This window comes from Pteropus vampyrus, unplaced genomic scaffold (genome assembly GCF_000151845.1).
Source record: "Pteropus vampyrus isolate Shadow unplaced genomic scaffold, Pvam_2.0 Scaffold667, whole genome shotgun sequence".
In the NCBI taxonomy this organism is placed as follows: Eukaryota; Metazoa; Chordata; class Mammalia; order Chiroptera; family Pteropodidae; genus Pteropus; species Pteropus vampyrus.
The window spans coordinates 980,500-999,796 of record NW_011889448.1 but is presented as its reverse complement, the minus strand read 5'-3'; the positions used below and the strand labels follow the sequence as shown (position 1 = coordinate 999,796).

The following is a 19,297-nucleotide window of genomic DNA, read 5'->3' as shown; positions in this document are numbered from 1 at the left end:
TTGCTTTTATTATAAGCATTCTACATGATTTTAATTATATATCAATAATTTTTTTAGGAATTAACATAAACTGCCTAACTTTGGAATCCTCCTTGTTCTACTTTTTGTACAGTAGCAATGAAAACTCAATTTATCATCACAACACCATCCCACATTTACCCACAAAGACTCACGTACCCTTATAGAAATTATAAAACATGCCATGGATTTTTAATAATGAAATTAAAAAATAGTTGGTGTTTGGAATAATTCCAGAGAGATATTTTCCAATAAACTTTTTAAAAACATTCTTTTTGGAAATGTATAATCGTCAAAACAAAGAAGTAACATTGGTAAAAGATGATTAACTAACCTTTAGATTTTTTTCAGATATCATTAATTATTCTACTAATGTTATTTTATATCAGAGGATTTAATCTAAGATTTTGCATTGTATTCAAATGCCATTTCCCTGAGTCTCCTTCAGTCTTTCCTTGTCTTTTATGACTTTGACACAGAGTATTGTTAATTTATTTTATAGAATTTCCCACAATTTGAATTTATCTGATGTTTTCTCATGATAAGACTGAGGATATACATTTTAGAGAATAATACCAGAGAGTTAATTTCTCCTTCTCAGTGTCCAGTTATCAGGGAATACATGATATTGATATATTTTATTACATATTGGTCATGTTAATCTTCGTTATTTGGTTAAGGTTGTATCTGCCCAGTTCTCCAATGTAAAGTTAGTATTTTTCCTTTATATTTAATAAATATTTTGTGGAAATACTTTGAGGTGATGCAAACATTTAGTTTCTCTTTGAACTTTCACCATCTAATTTGATCATCCATCAGTGGACGTGGCTTGTATCAATTATGTATTTAGTATTTCTTCACACCCCAAACCATTCAGTTGACTATATTTGTGTTTTCTCTTATTTATTTGACCTTTACGACTATCTTTAGTCAATACAAATTGTCTATATGTCTATGTTTAGCCAATATAAATCAAAGTAGTTTTTAGATGTATCTTAAAATCTAGTAGTGTAAGTCTTCCAATTATGTTTTCCTTCTCAATTTGGGGGGACATTCTTTTCATAGACATTTAGAATCAGCTTATCAATATATAAAAAGTCTGATGAAAAATAGATTGGCCATGCATTGGCTCTATATATCAAATTAGAGAGTGCTGCCATATGAAGAATATTACGTCTTCGATCAATGAACATGATATATCTCCCTTTTATTTAAGTTTATTGGAGTTCTTTCATCAGTGCTCTCTACTATTTAGTATACATATCCTGAATGTTCTTTGTTTGATTTTTACCTAAAATTGCAGGGGATTTTGTTATCGTAAATTACATTTTCAATGTCAAACTCTCATTGTCCGTTGCTAGCTAGCATATAGAAATGAAATTGGTTCAAGGCTTGAAGAAGTCTTTAATTCTATATTTTAAGAAGTATTTTTGTGCCGAGTATAGAATTATGAACTGAGTATATATTTTTCCTTAATCACTAAAGATGTTACTCCATTATGATCTCACTTCTATGGTTTACGAAGAGAAGTCTTTATTCTTGTATGTAATTTATCTCTTTTTTAATCTGGCTACCGTCAAGATTTTCTTTTTGCTCCTTGTTTTTAACAATTAAAATATGATTTGCCTAGATTTTTTCTTTTTAAATACTAAGCATATTATCTTTTTAAATATTTCTTCTTTTCATCTGTGGTATTCTTACTACCTCTCTGCCTTCTGGAATTGCAATTATATGTATATTAAACTGTTTGATATTGTTCTACAACTCTTCAATGTTCACCTTTTTTCTGTCTTATTTTCTCTCTGTCTTTAAATTAATGTAATTTCTACTGATGTACTTGAAGATCACAAAATCTTTCCTTGGCTGTGTCAAATCTACCAATGAGTCCATCAAAGGCAATATTTATACCTTTTTCTGTGTTTTCATTTCTAGCATTTTTATGTGGTTCTTTATAATTTCCATCTCATTGCTGAAATTAATGTAATCTGTCACCTTGTCCCTCTTTCCAGTGGAAGTTTAAACATATTAGTCAGAGTAATTTAAACCCTTCATCGGATAGTTCGAACATCTGTGTCATGTCACAGTTTGGTTCCAATAACCTATTTTTCTCTTGAGAGTATATTATTTTCCTCATGTCATTTATATGTCTCATCAATTTTTAGTTGAGAGTGACACAATTTTGTTTAGTGTAGGGACTAATTTGCCAAGGGTTTTTCTTAACATCTGTTCCACCTTCAGCTTTAGATCTTCCCTTTGCACTGCATCTCCTATTGGGTCTGCCTCTTGCAACCTGTTCAGTGTTACTTGTGACTTAATGCTTGCTAATTTGCAGTGGAATTGGCAAGGGCGGTATACTTTGTTGTTCTGATTAAGCCTGATTCTTATGCACCATGTCTGGTGGTCTTTGGGATTTGGTCTTCTCAGTTTTATTGCCCCTTCACTTCCTGTAGTTCTGTGTCTTACTTGTATTCCTGCTCTTCCCCAGGATTAGAAGTTTTTTTCCTCTGGTCTTTTTCCAGCTGAAATGGGTTTTTACTAGTGCTTTAAGGGTTACAATACTTGTGGTTCTTCTCCACGTGGGCTAAGGTTTTTGTTCCATAGGGAATATGAAAGAAGAGTTCAGGAAGATTTTTGTGCCTTTCTCCGAGAAGTTGAAGTTTCTTCCTCCAAGTATGCACCACAAGGAATAATTTTTCAGAAGTTTCTCCAGTCTTCTCTGTGAGTGCCAGTGGGGTTTTATTGGAGGAAAAGCTTTTAAGAGGGTGTCACTTTCCCTATGTCTTCAGCCCTTAGGCTGTTTCTATCTACTCTTTCATCAGTGTACAGTCAGTGTTTGAGTTTTCTAAACTCCCTAGGTGAACTCTTACAAATGCAGTTTTGTCCACAGATAAAACTGTACTTCTGTCTAGTATCTCTCTGCAGGCACCAGTTTTTGCTTGGATCTTGGGCCAGTTGATTTCTCTGTGACTTCAACTCTCTGATTTTTTAAAAAAATTATGAACTTACAGTTTTTCCATCTTTTTATTGTCATTATGAGTGTGAGTAATGCTTTATTCATTGCTAAATATTTAAACATTGCTGAGCAGACCTGGAAATAACAGTGACAGATTTTTAAAATGAGAAAACTTTAAAAGTCTAGAGAAGTTTCTTTGTCTAAATTTATACTAATTGGTGGCACTGTAACCGTATCAGCAAAATACTATTTCTATGAACCATTTACTGGGTCGTTAAAATATTTTAAAACACAGAAACTTTCTCTGAAACAGATTTCTCTTAGATATTGTTTATGATAATAGAACTTCTTAGTGATACCTAAAGATGTACAAATTTTTAATCCATTTTGGTCTGTTTCTCTTTTGGAGATATTTTATATTTTTAAAATCTTATTGGTAACAATGTTTTTTAAATTTAGCAGCTTTTATTTCTGGATGAAGTAGACTTTCAGTGGAGAGGAATTGTTTATATATTCTTTTAAAATGCTGGTATTTTACACTTTGCTAAATATCTAGTAAGAATTGAGAAAACATGGTTGTTGTCTTTAAAGCTATAAAATTCTAAACTACATGTTCTTTGAGTATGTAATTTCCATTGATTCTAGCAAGGATTCCAAAATTAGCATTACATCAATATTAATAATGAAAGCAGTAGCAACAACTAAAGCAAAATTATTATCCTATAATTTCTACATCACTCTACATGTATAAAATACCTTGATACAGAGTGTTTGGCTTCACATTTATTATCTGAATTAATGTTGAATTAGAATATCATCTCAGTGAATCATCATTGGTATAACTCATATTGCTTAGAAATATACATTTTGAGTATTATGCGTAATACTTTAAAATATAACGACATAAAAATAAAGAAAGTTGTATTATTTTATTCTAGAGAAGGACTTTGGCTTTAATTCACTGGCAATAATATAACTGAGTTGTAACTGTGAAATCCTCTCTTGAGAATTTATGAAATCATTTTGTGAATACAAGCATTTAAGTTGAGTGACATGGTGATGTGTCCCCATTTAAATATTATAGACGGGTAATATAAGTAGAAGAGAAAATAAATGATTTATCTAAAGGCACATGAAAACAGTAAGAATCACTGTTTTAAGATGAAATAGTATAGTCACTGATAGAGTTTTGTTCTCACTTCCCAGATATCCTGTGATGATGATGAGCTATTTTTTAAACAACATCAAAATTAATAACTTATATTCGTGGCTTTAGATATGTTACATGGAGAATAGAGAAAGGAATTATCTTTATGAAATATTAATACATACTATTAAAAAAATCACAATTTATAAAAAGTAAGGTACTGGCTAGTTATAGACAGATTAATTAATGAAACAACATATAGAATGACCATAAATATATCATAAAGTATGCATGTATGTATATATTAGTTATCTTATGAACATATCTATCAATTGATTAATATATTAATAATATTGAATAAATTAAACAGTTAATATATTCAATTATGTTATCGCTATATTATATAATGTATTTCCATATAAATTAATTTATAAATTATCAATTTATATTAATTATAATAATTAACATATAATGTATCATTTATGTAATATTTATATTAGCAATGTTTCCATTCAGTGAAAAAGAGCTGGTTTATTTCACAAATGATACAATCACAATTTGCTATCTAGCTAAAGGAAAACCAAATGGAAAATTCTGCACGTAAAATAAAAATAAGTTCCAGATAAATCGCATACTTAAAATTTTTTTAAACTCTAAAAGTCTTGGGAAAAAATTTAGTAGTCTATTTTCACAATGTTTGAAGGAGAAAACCTTTCTAACCAAGACAGTTGACCCAGAAGATATAAAAGACATGATTTTACCATAAAATTGCAAAAAGAAAAAAATATGGGAAAAATTCCACACTCAAACTCAATAAAGAAATAATAGTTCAGAAGAAATATCTTTCAAGGAGATATTAAAAATGTTTAACGGGTACTGTGAAAAAGTGTTACAATTTACTGGCAGCTATAATCACAACATAATATCATTTAAAATGGGCAAAAGTTACGAAAATACAATTTATAACAACTCAAATGCAGACAGCAGTATTAGATCTGCAAGTTCTGCTTCCTGGGACTCAAAGGACATCTAGTACTGGCCAACTGAATGGCTGCATGTTGACAATAGAAGCATTCAATCTTAAAGAAGAAAGGGGAATGTGTTACTTAACATTTATCTCTCTGTCTACCTAGATATCTATATTTAAATAGGGCTAAAATAGAATACTGAAATTTTAAAAAATTACATGAAAACGACATTAAAATTATGTCTGGTTAGTTTATATGTAGAAAATTATGCGGAAAAATAAAGACCTGATCTTTTAAAGAAAACGATTAATTTGAGTGAATAGAGTAACAAGGGTTAAATGTATCTTCTCTATCTCCTTTTCTGCCAGGAATATTTATCTAACTAGAAGTAGGATTCCTTAATATTATGATTACTCTGATGACAACCTAAATTGAGGCTCTAAGTCTTTTAAATTAAAGATAAAATTTAATTAGCCCTTACAGAAATTATTAACATTGTATAAATGTTTTGAATAGTGTGCTAATTCTTTTACTACTAACTACATTATGGAATATCAAGAGTACTACAGTCATTATATAATAATACTTTTAAATATATTAATCTTTCTCATGAAAATAATTAAAAGTTTTCTCTTCTTGATCAGAGAAAACTTACTGTTTTACATAAAACATTTAATGTTATCTAGGAAACAATAAGAGAAAATATAATAAATAGTGAGCTGTTGCATTTAAAATCAGTGATAAAATATTAAGTATAAATCATCATAAAAGTATCCTGTATTGTGTGACAACGAATTGTATATTTCCTTTCACTCTAATGTCACAAAAAGAATGAGCTATATTGTTAACACTATCGCTCTTTTTAAAAGGTAATCTAAAATGATTTTAAGCATGATTTGTCTATTAGAACACATGTTAAAATATTAAAAATAAAATTTAAACATAAAGTTGATGAACTACTAAAAATACATATAATGGACATTGAAACGAAGATTCAATATCACAGAAATGTCATTTCTTCCTACATATATGAAGTTATAATTTGGTTTTAATTAAAATAAAAAATAGTTATAATTTTACTTCTATAAATTATAATTTAGTTATAATATAAATTATAAATTTAAAAGAATTCCAATAAATATTCTATCAAGTTTTCTCATGAGGTAGTCAAGTTTTTTATAAAGTTCATATGGTTAAATAAACACGGAAGAAGAGCCAGTTAAACTCTGGAAAGTAAAATAATGTGAGTTATCCTCAACATGTGTTAAACACATTATAAAGTCTCTCTAATTAAAACAGTGGAGTTTTGGCTTTAAAGAAAGATCGGTGGAATAGCAGTGATAACCCAGAAAGAACCCAAGTACATATGGCAGTACAGTCTACGATAATGTTAGCATGTCAAATCAGTGGGGATGACATAGGCTTTAAAAAAAAAAAAAACCTTAAAGAAATGGACAGCCATTTGAATAAATGAATGAAGATGGTTATGTTCTTAGATTGAAAGGCTCAATAACTCAATATTTCTAAGATGCTAGTTACCCCCAAATCAATGTATGGGTTTAATACTAATCAAATAAAAGTCCTAGCAGGGGTTTGTGTGTGTGTCTGCAAGTGTTTGGAAATTAACTAGCCAATTCCAAAATTCTTATGAAAGTGCAAAAGATCTAGAATAACTAAGAAATTCTCAAAGAAAGAAAAAACTTGAAGGATTTATGTTACCACATATCAAGACTTGCCATATAGCCACAGTAGTTAAGACAGTATGACATTGGTGCAAAGACAGATGAATAGACAACTCGAATGGAAGGAGTCCAGAAACAGACTCATACATATTCTGTCACTTGATTTGGGAGAAAAGTGCCACTGCAATTCAACAAAGGAAAGGATGGCTTTTCTATAAATTGTGCTAGGACATTTTGACATACATAATAAAATGAACCTTGACTCTTATATTTCACCATATTTAAAATTATTGAGATGTGTATCAGGAAAAAAACAATATTGTTCTTAGTAAAAATAGAAATATATTTTCATGACTATTCCCCAAGCTATTGAGATTATTGCCAGCATGCAATACCTAGATAGGAGCTCTCTGGGAGCTCTGCCTTCAGCTGAAGAGAGTCACCTGACCAAGGTCAAACTCCTTTCCTGGGGCAGATTATATTTAATGATGGATTGATCTGGACAGAGGGAAGAGGGGGTGGTTAGAGATAAAAGTATAAAATCCTGGCCTCCTCATCCCAAACTGAGACAGCTCTGAAGAGCTACTCTAGTTTCAGTACTTGCCATGGTGTGAGCTGTCACCTTTGTCCCCACCTTCGTCTGCTGTTCAGTCTTGCTTCACTCTCTTCCCTCAGTGGTGTTGATCTTGAGGGCACACTCCTTAATAAAATTCCTGCACACTAATCTCCTTCTCAGAGACTGCTTCTTAGGAAAACTGTTTTGTAACAGTGACACTTAAGATACTTCTGAGTAAAACTTGGGCAGATATTTAAAATTTTTATCCCATTATTTATTAATGGATGTTTTATAGCTGTCCTCTATTTATAATAGTATTGAATAGCTGGGTAAGAGCACAAGCCCTACATTGAGACCCAAGCTCCAGCATATATGGTGGGTGTGACCCTGGACATAATTCCTACTTGTCTCAGTATACTCATCTCTAACATAGGGTTTATTGTGAGGACTAAATCAATTAATATTTGTAAAGTACTTAACATAATTCCTGGTACAGAGTACACTGTTATCACTCATGGCAAACAACATCGTTTTCCATTAAAATAGTATTAAGTAAATTATCATATAGATGATACGGTATGCCAAAATTTTACAGTGATATATTTTTAAATGAAAATGTTGAATAAAGGTAGAATTTATAAGGAATTACGGATATCAAAATGAAGAACAAGGTTGGCTTATTTTAAAAATACAGATATATCTACAAAGTTGGATATTTTAAAATATAAAGATAGAAATAGTTATCAACCATTCTGTAAGAGATCATTTTCTAGAAAACTGGTATTCACTAAAGTAACAAGACTATTTCATCAATGGGCAATTAAAATCATTTGTCTACTAATTGCTTCACCTAAATGACAAGATGGATTTCAGAAGAAAAATAACTTATTATTTTTTCATCTTTCAGAAATAAATTTCCTGGCATGTACTGGCAGTGTGCTAGGCCTTGTTTCTTATAATACCAGCAAATCAGGAATCCATCTTTGTGTTTAGTCATTTCTACCTATACAGATAATACTAATAATCAATACTTGTATATAATGTTAGAGTTTAAAATTTTCTTCACCTACATGATTGAATTTGTTCTTCAAAAATATATCCTATTAGATAAAACTGACTTCCACTTTTTTATAACATCCAATGTGGGGTCCAGAGAGTACAGAATCTAGCTCGAGCTAACAGCTTTTCCACTTTACAGTCAAAACTAGAACAAAGGTTCTCAAACTACAAATCTAACACCTAGTCTCTTAATCTTGGCTGCCCCTCCTAGGTCCTAGGTCTAATTTTATGCATATGTAGGTCTGTAAAACAGCACCCTATTCTCTAGTGCTTTAGTGTGATATACAATAATGAGGGAAAAAAAAACGCTTAGGAGGCTATCATTTAAATCAACATCTACTTGAGTATTAGTATGTACTTCCTCGAACATAGTTTTTATAATTCTTTAGCCATCTGTACTTCCTCTTTTGTGAACTGTTGTTCATATTCCTTTTAATATATTGCAAAGAATCAGAAAATGAAGACATTGAAGTCAAATACAAGAGGTACAGCTTTGCCATTAAGGAACTACTTTGATTTCGTGTAAGTTAATGTTTCTGAATTGCAATCTCCTTGATTCAATAAGAATAATAATAACACCTACACCGTGGAGTTGTAAATATCCAATGAAATGAATTAATGAGACACTGATAGAAATTCTTTTATACAGTAAATATAAAAGAAAGTCATGAACCCATTTGTACTGGGATGTTAGTGGTGGTTACTGATTTCAGTTGGTATTTTTGTACTAATTATGTTAAGATTATAACATATTTATTATAACTAATGATGATTAGACATTTAGTAATTAAAAATATTTTAAGCAAATTCATATTTTTGAACTTTCGATTTTTAAGCCATGTAATCAATTATTATGCCTTAGATTTTTTCCCAATCATTAATATGCGTGTGGGATGATTAATATCAATACAAATAGATGTAGTCCCTATAATAAATTTTCAGGGACTCATTAGCTTTGCAAAGATGCAGTTATTTTTCCTAAGTATGAGTAGCTTTAGTACACTCATAGTTATTTTTAATTTTCCAAAATCTTCTTTGGCTCACATACATATTAAGTAGTATGACATTAAACTATTTTACACGGTGTACTTATGTGGTATGGAATGAAGAACAGTGAAGATGTAATAAATATATATATATTTATTACATATATATGTATGTTTATATATATATAAACATACATATATATGTGTGTATATATATATACATACATATATATATAAACATACATATATATATGTTTTTCTATCTACTTACTAAAATTTGTCAAAAATGTTAAATTGTATATTTAATTATTATCAAATATGTACTAAGACAACAGATATATTTCATCATCTCTGAAATGTGATAGCATATTAGCATATACAATGACAGAATTTAAGGTAGAAATCCTGTACCTTGTGTGTGTCTCAGATTAAGCTTGAAGGCAGGTGTTTCAATGAGGAAGCTATCACAGCAAATGCCAAGGGTGAGATTCTTGGGCTTTTCTTCATCTAATAAAAATATAAAGAGATATTATACTTCAATGCCACATTCTAGAGAAAAAAAATATCAGTGGAGACTGAAATAGAATCAAAAGTCTCCTCTAATGGGAAACTTTTCAGTTGATTGTTTTTCAAAATACATTTTAAGATGAGATTTAAACGGCACTTTTGAAGAACATATCCAACATTATATATGGTTTTCTCTATAATATTCAAGAAATATTATAAAATCAACTTGTAAATTCTTGGAATTTAAATTTAAACTACTCAAATAACAGACATTACTGAGACTCTGTTTGAACCCACCATCTAAATTTGGATCGTAGTAGTTAATATTTACAAATGCATAAATATACATTTAGGCAACATTAAAAATAATTTAAACCAATAAATACAAAATTAGTCAATTATCCAAAATATACTTTCTGGCTATATAACAAGTAATTTCTTTTGCTGCTACCATGTATAAAAGATAAAAATCTCTGTCAGCACAGACATTTATAATTTTAAGTATATTGAATTAGTTATCAGCTGACACTGTCCTTTGAAATGAACGAGTGTATGTTACAACCTCTACAAAGGAGATTTTTGTAACATATAGTAAAATTGTATATATATTTACCATTTTTCCCATCCATACTACTTGTGGAAATATACCTTAAATATATAGCTCAAACATGAAGCAATATACATTGGGGCATTATTTATATAGCAAATTATTAGAATTATAGAAAAGGTTTGGGTACTAGAGGCTAGTTGTATATAAACAATAGTGTAGCAAAAAACTGAGGTACTAAAAAGTCATAAACTTCTCATAAAAATCAATGAGAAAGGTATCCATTAACTATTTTACTGAGATTCCAAACATATTGTTAGGTGAAGTTAGCAAGGAACAGCAGAAATGATATAGTATTCTATCTTTGCATGAGATTAGAGGATGGAACAGAATTATCTGTGTGTATATGCATTTATTCACATACACTCATTTTTGCAAAAACAAACACTGTGGATAAATCAGAAGCATATAAAGATAGTCTTCCATACAGTTAGTTGCGAATGTGGTAGATGGTATAGGTATGGGAATGAGATCTTAAGTAGAACTTTTTATACAGCTTTGAGGTTTGAACACTACATATTCACAAATTCAAAAATAAAATTAAATTTAAAAAGTTTAAAAAGCAAACCTTAAACCTGAATTTAAATTAAAACATAAGGACTCCATCTTTGTATATATTGGCAACTAAACTACATAGAATAAAGAATTAATTAACGAATATTTTGGCCATAGTTCTCTAACTGTTATACTGTAGTGCAATACATTCTAGGAGGAAAAAGTAACTGCAAATATAGCTTTAATTTTATTTAGGAGTTTTCCGTTCCTTTTTCTTTTAATTTATTTTTTTGGTAGTTGTAAGAATATAGTAATTTGAAAATATTAGGAGTGTATGGTATGATAGAGCAAATGAGTACTGAATTGATGTGTTGGGAACCAGGTTTTTCACGTGGGGGAAGAGAGAGTACGGTAAGTTGCAGAAAAACCCTATGGTATAGAATATGAAAGGGAGGCATCAGTATAATAATTTTTAATAATTATATTTCTTTGCTTTGTCCACTAAAAGGGGTATCTCAGCAGCAAAGAGCACATCTAGTGCCCATATCATGGACACTAAATATCTTGTCTCTATAAAGTAAACTTTGGAAAAATGCCTAATTCGAGCTTTACACCAAGTTAAGGGCAAGGTGAAGCTGAAACATCTTGTTGTGCCAGAAAGTAACAAAATGTTAAAAAACTAATGGAGACAATCAAAAGGACTTATGAATTGACTTGTAAAGGATTTCAATGGCAAAATTTGGGAGTATCTAAAAAGTAATTAAATTTTTAAAATTTCATGAAAATGAAGTAGCACCGTTCCTCCTGGGCCCTCCTTCTTACAACTAAAAGTTGCCAGACATAACATAGCAGACATGCATAGGGAGACTCTGAAATGTGGAAAGAAGAAAGAAGCCTGCTTAGAGACTTTGAGACTTGAGGAACGATATGGCAAGGAGTTCCCTGGTTTCCATATTGCCTCCCACACATGCTGGACAAGGCATTTCAGAAGCCTCTAACCCAGATCAGCTAAGAGTAGCAGACAAAAAAAAGGGGGGGGAGGGGGCTGATCTTCTGTCTCTTGCTTGCTAGAAACAGGCAGCACTCCAATTCTCTTGTTGGGGTAGCAAACTGAGGGCAAGGATGCGGGGGAGAGAAAGAGGAGAAAAAAGAGAGAGGCGAGAGAAGAAAGAGACAGAGTTTAGAAAGAGAGAGATTGAGTAAGTAAGTAAATAAATACATAAATAAAGCATGTTCAGACAATGTTCTGTCTACGAGGAAATTTTTCAAATTTAATGACACAGGTAGTTTGAAAGAAAAAGGATGAAAAAAGATGTACCATGCAAATGTTAATTTAAAAAAAAAACAGGAATTGTTACATTAATATCATATAAACTTCAGAGAAGAAAAATTACTAGTGACAAAGAGGGGCATTACATAATTATAAAGTATTAGTACATCATGAAGACATATAATCCTAATGTGTCTATAACAAATAACAGAGCCTCAACTTACATGAAGAAAAAATCTATAGAGCTGAAAGAAATAAACAAACACACCATTATAGTTTTGTGCTTATATCATCCCCCTCTCAGCAGCTGAGAGAGCTACTAGTCAGAAAACCTGCAAAGATATAAAAGACCCAAATAACAAAGTTAACTAACAGAATTTAAATGACATATGTAGAATACTCCAGGAAACAACAGCAGGATACATATTTGTTTCAAACTCCTATAGGACATTCAGCAAGACAGACTATATCCTAAAACAAACCTCAATAAATTTCAAATAATCTAAATCCTACAGATTGTGTTCTTTTGATCACAGGGAATCAGTAACAGAAAGACAAAAGGAAAAGGGGGTTTTGAACTGTCTTTTCCCAGTCTGCTCTGAATGTCTTCTCAAAACCAATAAAAACTGGCTATAATTCAAATGCTCAGCAAACAAGTTCAATAGTCCTCAATGCAAGAGGAAAATGGAAAAAGAGAGATTATTCTTTTCTGTCGATATAAGAGCTATGGATTTATACAAATATTAACTCTAGTTCTTTTTAATTGCTCATAAAATCCATAAGGTTCTACTAGATCTGAGATAGAGAAATCCAGAGAAGGAAGAGATAGGTGTCCATCATTTCTGTTAATGTTTGTTTTGTTTTTGTTTTCCCAAACTCAGGAACATTACTCAGAAATATAGTGATAATGACATTGTTTTAAACAAAGAAATCAAGTAGCCTCCCTTGAATAAAGAGTTAGCCATCAGACAATACTTGTCCAGTGGTCAAAGAATCAAAGAATCATTAGCAAAAAGCACTCTTAGAGATGATCTGGTGCATCCTCCAGTGTGTTAGGAGACACAGAAGCCCAAAAAACAGAAGTTTCTTGCCCAAGGTCACACAGCTTGTGTATTTTGAATTTTGATCCCCACACATTTTTATGCATTGAATGCTCTATGATTAAATGTGATAATGTGATGGGTATTTAAAAACAATAAAAGCTGAGATGTAAAAGATTAGATAAGATACGTAAGTCTATAATCATTCTCAAAGAAAAAAAGGAGTTGGGGGGAGGGGAAAAGGAAAGAAAAAGCTCTCTCTCTCTATATGCAATATAAAATATTAATATGTATTTTATACACACACACACACACACACACACACACACACACACACACATCCAAGCTAATAAAAACAGAAAGGATGACACACAATAATTGATATTGGTAGAGAAACTGAAAGGATACTAAAACCATCAAAGAAAGGTTGTAACGGAGGAGGTTATTCACGTTGTCTCAAATTATCACTTCCAAATTAATTATTGGTTATAAGGGGAAAAGATGACTCTTATAGTATAAAGACCTGGCAGACATGACCTTAACCAAGTGATTAAACTTAGCATCCCCAGTAAGGGGACTAACATTTGGTGTCTCCTGATGAGTTGCAATAGAAGAATACAGTATCCTCTATGTGATATTCTTACCAAAATGTTTAATTTGAATTGAATAATAAAGAAATAATCAAAGAAATCCACAAAGTGTGATATTCTACAAGACAACTGGCTTGGACTCTTCAAAATGCCAATATCATAAAAGACAGTACAATGCAGAAGGGGATTTTTAGATTAAATGAGAATTAAGAGATCTGAAAACCAAATGCAATGTATAATCCTTGATTAGGTCCCAGGTTGGAAAAAAGACAAACTAAGGTACAAAGAGACTATTACATATTTGAAACTCCAACTTCCCTGCTAACCAATCTCCAATCTCCCAATACTGTTTATTTATTAATTCAAATATTGAAATAGCTGATCGTCTGATTTTGGGAGAGATTTTGAGAGTGTAGGACCTTTTCTTACATCTATTTCTTTTCTTATGTATAAAGTTCTGCAAGCCCTGATTAGCAATTTACAATGACTGCTACATTTAATATCAATATTTATTCAATGCTGGAGGTACGTTAGGTAAAATTAAGAGGGCCTCCAGGGACAAGATTTTCATAAACTAATTTTAATGTGTGAATTCAAACGCACTAAGTAGTGCCTCTCCGTGTCCTGTAGATGCTATTAACTTATAACGATGCTATATTGTGAGTTTCATTACTTTACTGCTAGTGAACACCATGATCATAATTAACTGAGTTAACAACAACTCAACACAGTATTTTGTTTACATTTATCGATCCTCAAAATGGAAGCTGATATTTGTAAAACTAATATATTTATTGTTATGCACGCATTTAACCTTACTGTTATTTGTTCTTCAATAAAACTACTGATGTCTGGAAAAGAACCTACTATATTTAAACATTTAAATCAAATAACTAATATCATATTTAAATTTGGATTAAGTAAAAGATTAAATAATCTCAAGAGTATAGCTACTTTAGTAGAAAAGTAATCAAGCTACTTTGCATGTATCAACTTTTAGGTATATAATGCATAGTGATATCTCACATGTAGAATACCACATAAAAATCAAAATACAATGTGTGTATGTATGTATATTACAAATATGAAGTAGTTTTGAAATGTGTATATAACAGTTTTCAGCACAATAGATGCTCATTAAATAGTCAAGGACTGAATACTCAACCCCTGGTTTATCAACATACATGCCAATACTGAAATACTCATTTAGGCAGGAATAAAGCTATGAATTAATGCAACCCCTGACATTGACAAGCACACAAATTAGCAAGTTTGTAATATCGGTATGTGAGCAAGGGAACACACATACAATATAATGGAGATCTGTCCTTAAATTCTTAATGCATACATGAGGCCCTAATTTCTAATGTTTTAACTCAGATCTTAGCTTCCCATTCATGGCTACCTTCCCTTTTTCCACTCTTATTTCTGGCAAAGTAGATTGGAAACTTGAGAGCAGAGGTCTGGGGTGGAGGGCGTAATTACTGATGAGAGAGGATCATGGGAAATGAGTTCAAGGATACCAGTCAGTGAGGAAGGGTACACATCTAGGGTGAACAACAAGGTCAAGGTGGAAAATCTAAGTATGTGTGGATCAGACAGACAACTTAGAATGACAGTTTGGTGGCCCTGGAGAAGACAGCTAGACATGATGAGTTCAAGATCCCGTTCCATCATTTATTCATTGTATGGCTTTGGGAAATTTTTAAACCTCAGGTTCCATATTTGGAATGTCTCTAGGATTTTTTTTAAAGATTGGGTATAGTCATGTGTATATAGGTTAGGTGTGGTATATATTGGGTGCAAAACAAATCCTAGCTTCCTAGGCTATTTGAGAGCTTTTCTATAGCAATCTGCTCCTCTTGGCACTCATTCATGGTCTGCTATGGGGCATTTCTACTGCTCTCCAGTTGTTAGGCCACCTCTTCTCTAGCCACCCTATCTCATTCACCCTTTGAAGTTGGCATAGATTAAGATAAGAATAGACTGCTGAAATATAATCTTTTCAACACCTTGTTTTACATAATGTTCACCTGAAAAAACTTTATGCAAAGACAATGCACAATAGAATTAAATAATTGAATAGAATTTAATTAAATAGAATTAAAAGATTCTTTGAAAATCAAAGGGCGATATTTCTGAGAGAAGTGATTAAAATGGAAATAGCCAAGATATAAGCAGACAAAAAGACATTAGAGAACTGGGCAATATAAAAATTTGATCAAAAAACAAAAAGAACACACAAAAAGAAAAAAAAAACAAAAAAGGAAAAATTAAAAAAGTTTGATCATAAGTTTGCAACTTGAAAAATGTTGCCTTCTTGAAAAAATAGTGAATTTTGAAAGATATCTTTACCTATATACCTATTATCTATCTATCTATCTATCTAATCTATCTCTATACTCCAATAGGTAAATTATAGTGTTAAGCTTCAGCATTAATCAAAAAATAATTATTTTGCAATGATGATAAAATACTATTTTTCTCCAATAAGATCGATGGAGATTAAGGAGAATGCTAATGGTCAGGGCTTACAAGCTCAGGAAAATAGGCAATGTCTGTAATATACTCCTGATGGTAGCACGAACTGCAACAGTACAACCATTCTAGAGAGTAAATTAGTTATTTATATCAAAAACCTTACCACATGTATCCCTTTTAGCCCAACATTTGAACTATATAAAATGGATCACAGTAATAGTAGTAGTTTTAGTAGAAGTGGGAATAATAGTTGAAAAGATAAAATTAGTAATGTCCAATATTAGATTTAAAATGTGTTTCATGAAACTCAGAATTAGTTGATTTTTATTCCAGATCCACATTATTTGGTCATTTAATAAGAAGTGATCAAAAACTCCACACAATGTAATTTAAAAACATGCATCTTCAATATGAAACAAAAAAGGACAAAGCTTGATTAGAGCCAAAATTAAATCCAAATATGAGATTTATAAAGAAAATGGAGAAAGGAAACAATATCAGAACACCAGAATTTCTATAAACTTTTAAGGAATAAACATTGGCATATTAGTTTTTTCTTAAAGATTTTTATTAAAATATAGCTAACATACAATATTGTATTAGTTTCAGGTAAACACCACAGTTATTCGACATTTATATACCTAAGGAAGTAATCGCCATGATAAATCCAGCAACCATCTGACACCAGACGATGCTATCACAATATTATTGACTACACTCCTTAAGGCATTGGCATATTTGAATAATAATCACAAGAATATTACAAATTTACTAATTTACATATTTGGCTCTACAGATTAAAATTAGAAGAACTTGACTTGGTACATAAATTTCTAATTTCTGATTCTGGCTCCACCATTTACAAGCTATGATTTCAGCCAAGGTATCTCATCTTTTATAAAATGATGCTGTTGAGTTAATGGAGTCCTAAAGTGACCACTATCTCTAAAACACATTGATTTTATGATAAAGTAAGTTTGATTAATAATTACAAAATAACAGGTAAAATGTAAGAAAAACAACTTACTCGTTAGTATGATATTGAGTAAAACATCTTCCTTGGTGGGATTTTTGAAAGCTATAACAATAAATGCTTGAAGATGAACATATGTGGTTGTTCTTTCTATTTCTAGAGGCTGGGGAAGTAGTCCTACTCCAGAGAGGAGGAATCTCCATTCTTTAAACTGTTTAAAGATAAACATTCATAACATATATGTCATAATCGTATATGTTTTATTTGCAACATTTGATAAGTATAATACATGCAAAAATTTTAGCAGATAAACAAGTTTTGTTGTTAGTATTTAACATGCACTGTTTTATATTTCCTTCCTTTTCCAAATTCCTTTTGATTTTATTGAAAAATCAATCAAAAATCTGATAAAAAGGAGGCTATAGACTGATATCCAAATATTAAACATATTTCAATGCACATAAGGTTATTGATAGCACCATTAAAGAGATATCTTAATAAAAATCGTGCATTTCTGCTCAAGGTTTTTTTTTATTTTTTTTTTAAAGTCAACGTGCCTAACAAACTGTGTACTAAACGCTGCATGAAGTATCCAAAATCCTAGGGTGAATTTCAAATGAAATTCCAACAGTTATCACATGAAGGCAAAGAAAGTGAGGCACAGATTGAAGTCTCATAAAAAGGCAATGTGTACACCTGCATGCCGTATTATTTATCCCCAACATCTAGGACTCTGTATATTCTGTTACCACATGATATGGAAGAATGGCTCAAAAACTGTGGAGATTGGATGTGGCCATTTTTTTAATCTATGTTTCATAAGCCTACAAAGCTGTATTTGAAATGTTCCCTTTGTATTTATTTAGAATAAAAGTCCCCTAAGAGTACAACAGACTGTGACTCGGTTCTGCAATGAAAACGTTGCTAATGTTGCAGATGAATGAAGAGGTCATTAAATAAAAACCAACAAACAATGACCTAGTTTAAAATTTCTCAAACGACAAGCCTAAATTCCAGTAAGAAGAGGGAAATTTGCTTTAAGATTGTTGTAAAGTGGGATAACTGGTGACAGGAAATCCATAAAATGCTCTGAGTAGGAAGGATTAAAGGCAAGTTTTATCTGCATATTATCTTCACATGACTGTATTACTTTTAGTTAGAGATTTTACTTGCATAATGTGAGTTCATTTCTGTCCTAACTTGATTACATGTAACTGACTGACTAGGTTCAATTAAATGAACAACTGTTTTATGCTAATTACTTACTTTTGGCTGCTTAAATAAATCCTGGATGACAGAAATGAGGTTACTTTGAACCACTGGGAATGAGGGTTATATTTTCATGTTTTGCCAAATGGAATACTGGAGTTTCTAAGTTAAACCACATCCCACCATTATTGAACACTAGTATCCAACAACTGCCCTAGCACTGCTTAAATTAAGAGACATTAAAAAGTATCCCCCAAAATGTGGGCACTAAAATAACAAGTAGCATTTTTAGCTCATCTTTATCTCAAACTTCTTTGAAAGGAGACATAGTAAAACCATTAAAGATCTAATTCCAATGTTTCTGAAAGATAAAAGAAGTAGAGGTAAAAGATAGTAAATCTGGCTTGCACACTGAGCAGAACTTAAGGGTATCAGAAGTGGCTAAGAATCAACAAACTTCCACAGACACAGGCTATAGGATCATAGACTCATGCTGGGTAATAAAACCGCTCTTGCCTTCATCTTCTTTCCTTCATTTTTGTTATTCTGACCTTGAGATGCAGTGAGTCACACAATTAAATACAAATGAAATGAATAATGACAATGATTTGAAAGTAAAAATGAAACAAGTGAAAACCAAGAATAAAAATCTCAGAGCATAATGTTTGGTACCAAAGAGAAGGCCCGATTACCACATTTGCTGCTTACTACTAGCCCTTTTATTCTGATATGCAGTAACACAATCTCATTTAGAGA

The 19,297-nt window shown here is 31.2% G+C and overlaps 1 protein-coding gene across 1 annotated transcript in view; it reads right to left on the bottom strand.

The window, feature by feature from the left end:
- The window catches only part of CFAP47 (cilia and flagella associated protein 47), a 366,407-nt gene that overhangs the window by 56,648 nt on the left and 290,462 nt on the right, over positions 1 to 19,297 (bottom strand). Inside the window, 2 exon segments of the mRNA XM_011385160.2 lie at positions 9,781 to 9,876; positions 17,387 to 17,543. Coding sequence (XP_011383462.1) covers positions 9,781 to 9,876; positions 17,387 to 17,543 — 253 coding nt within the window.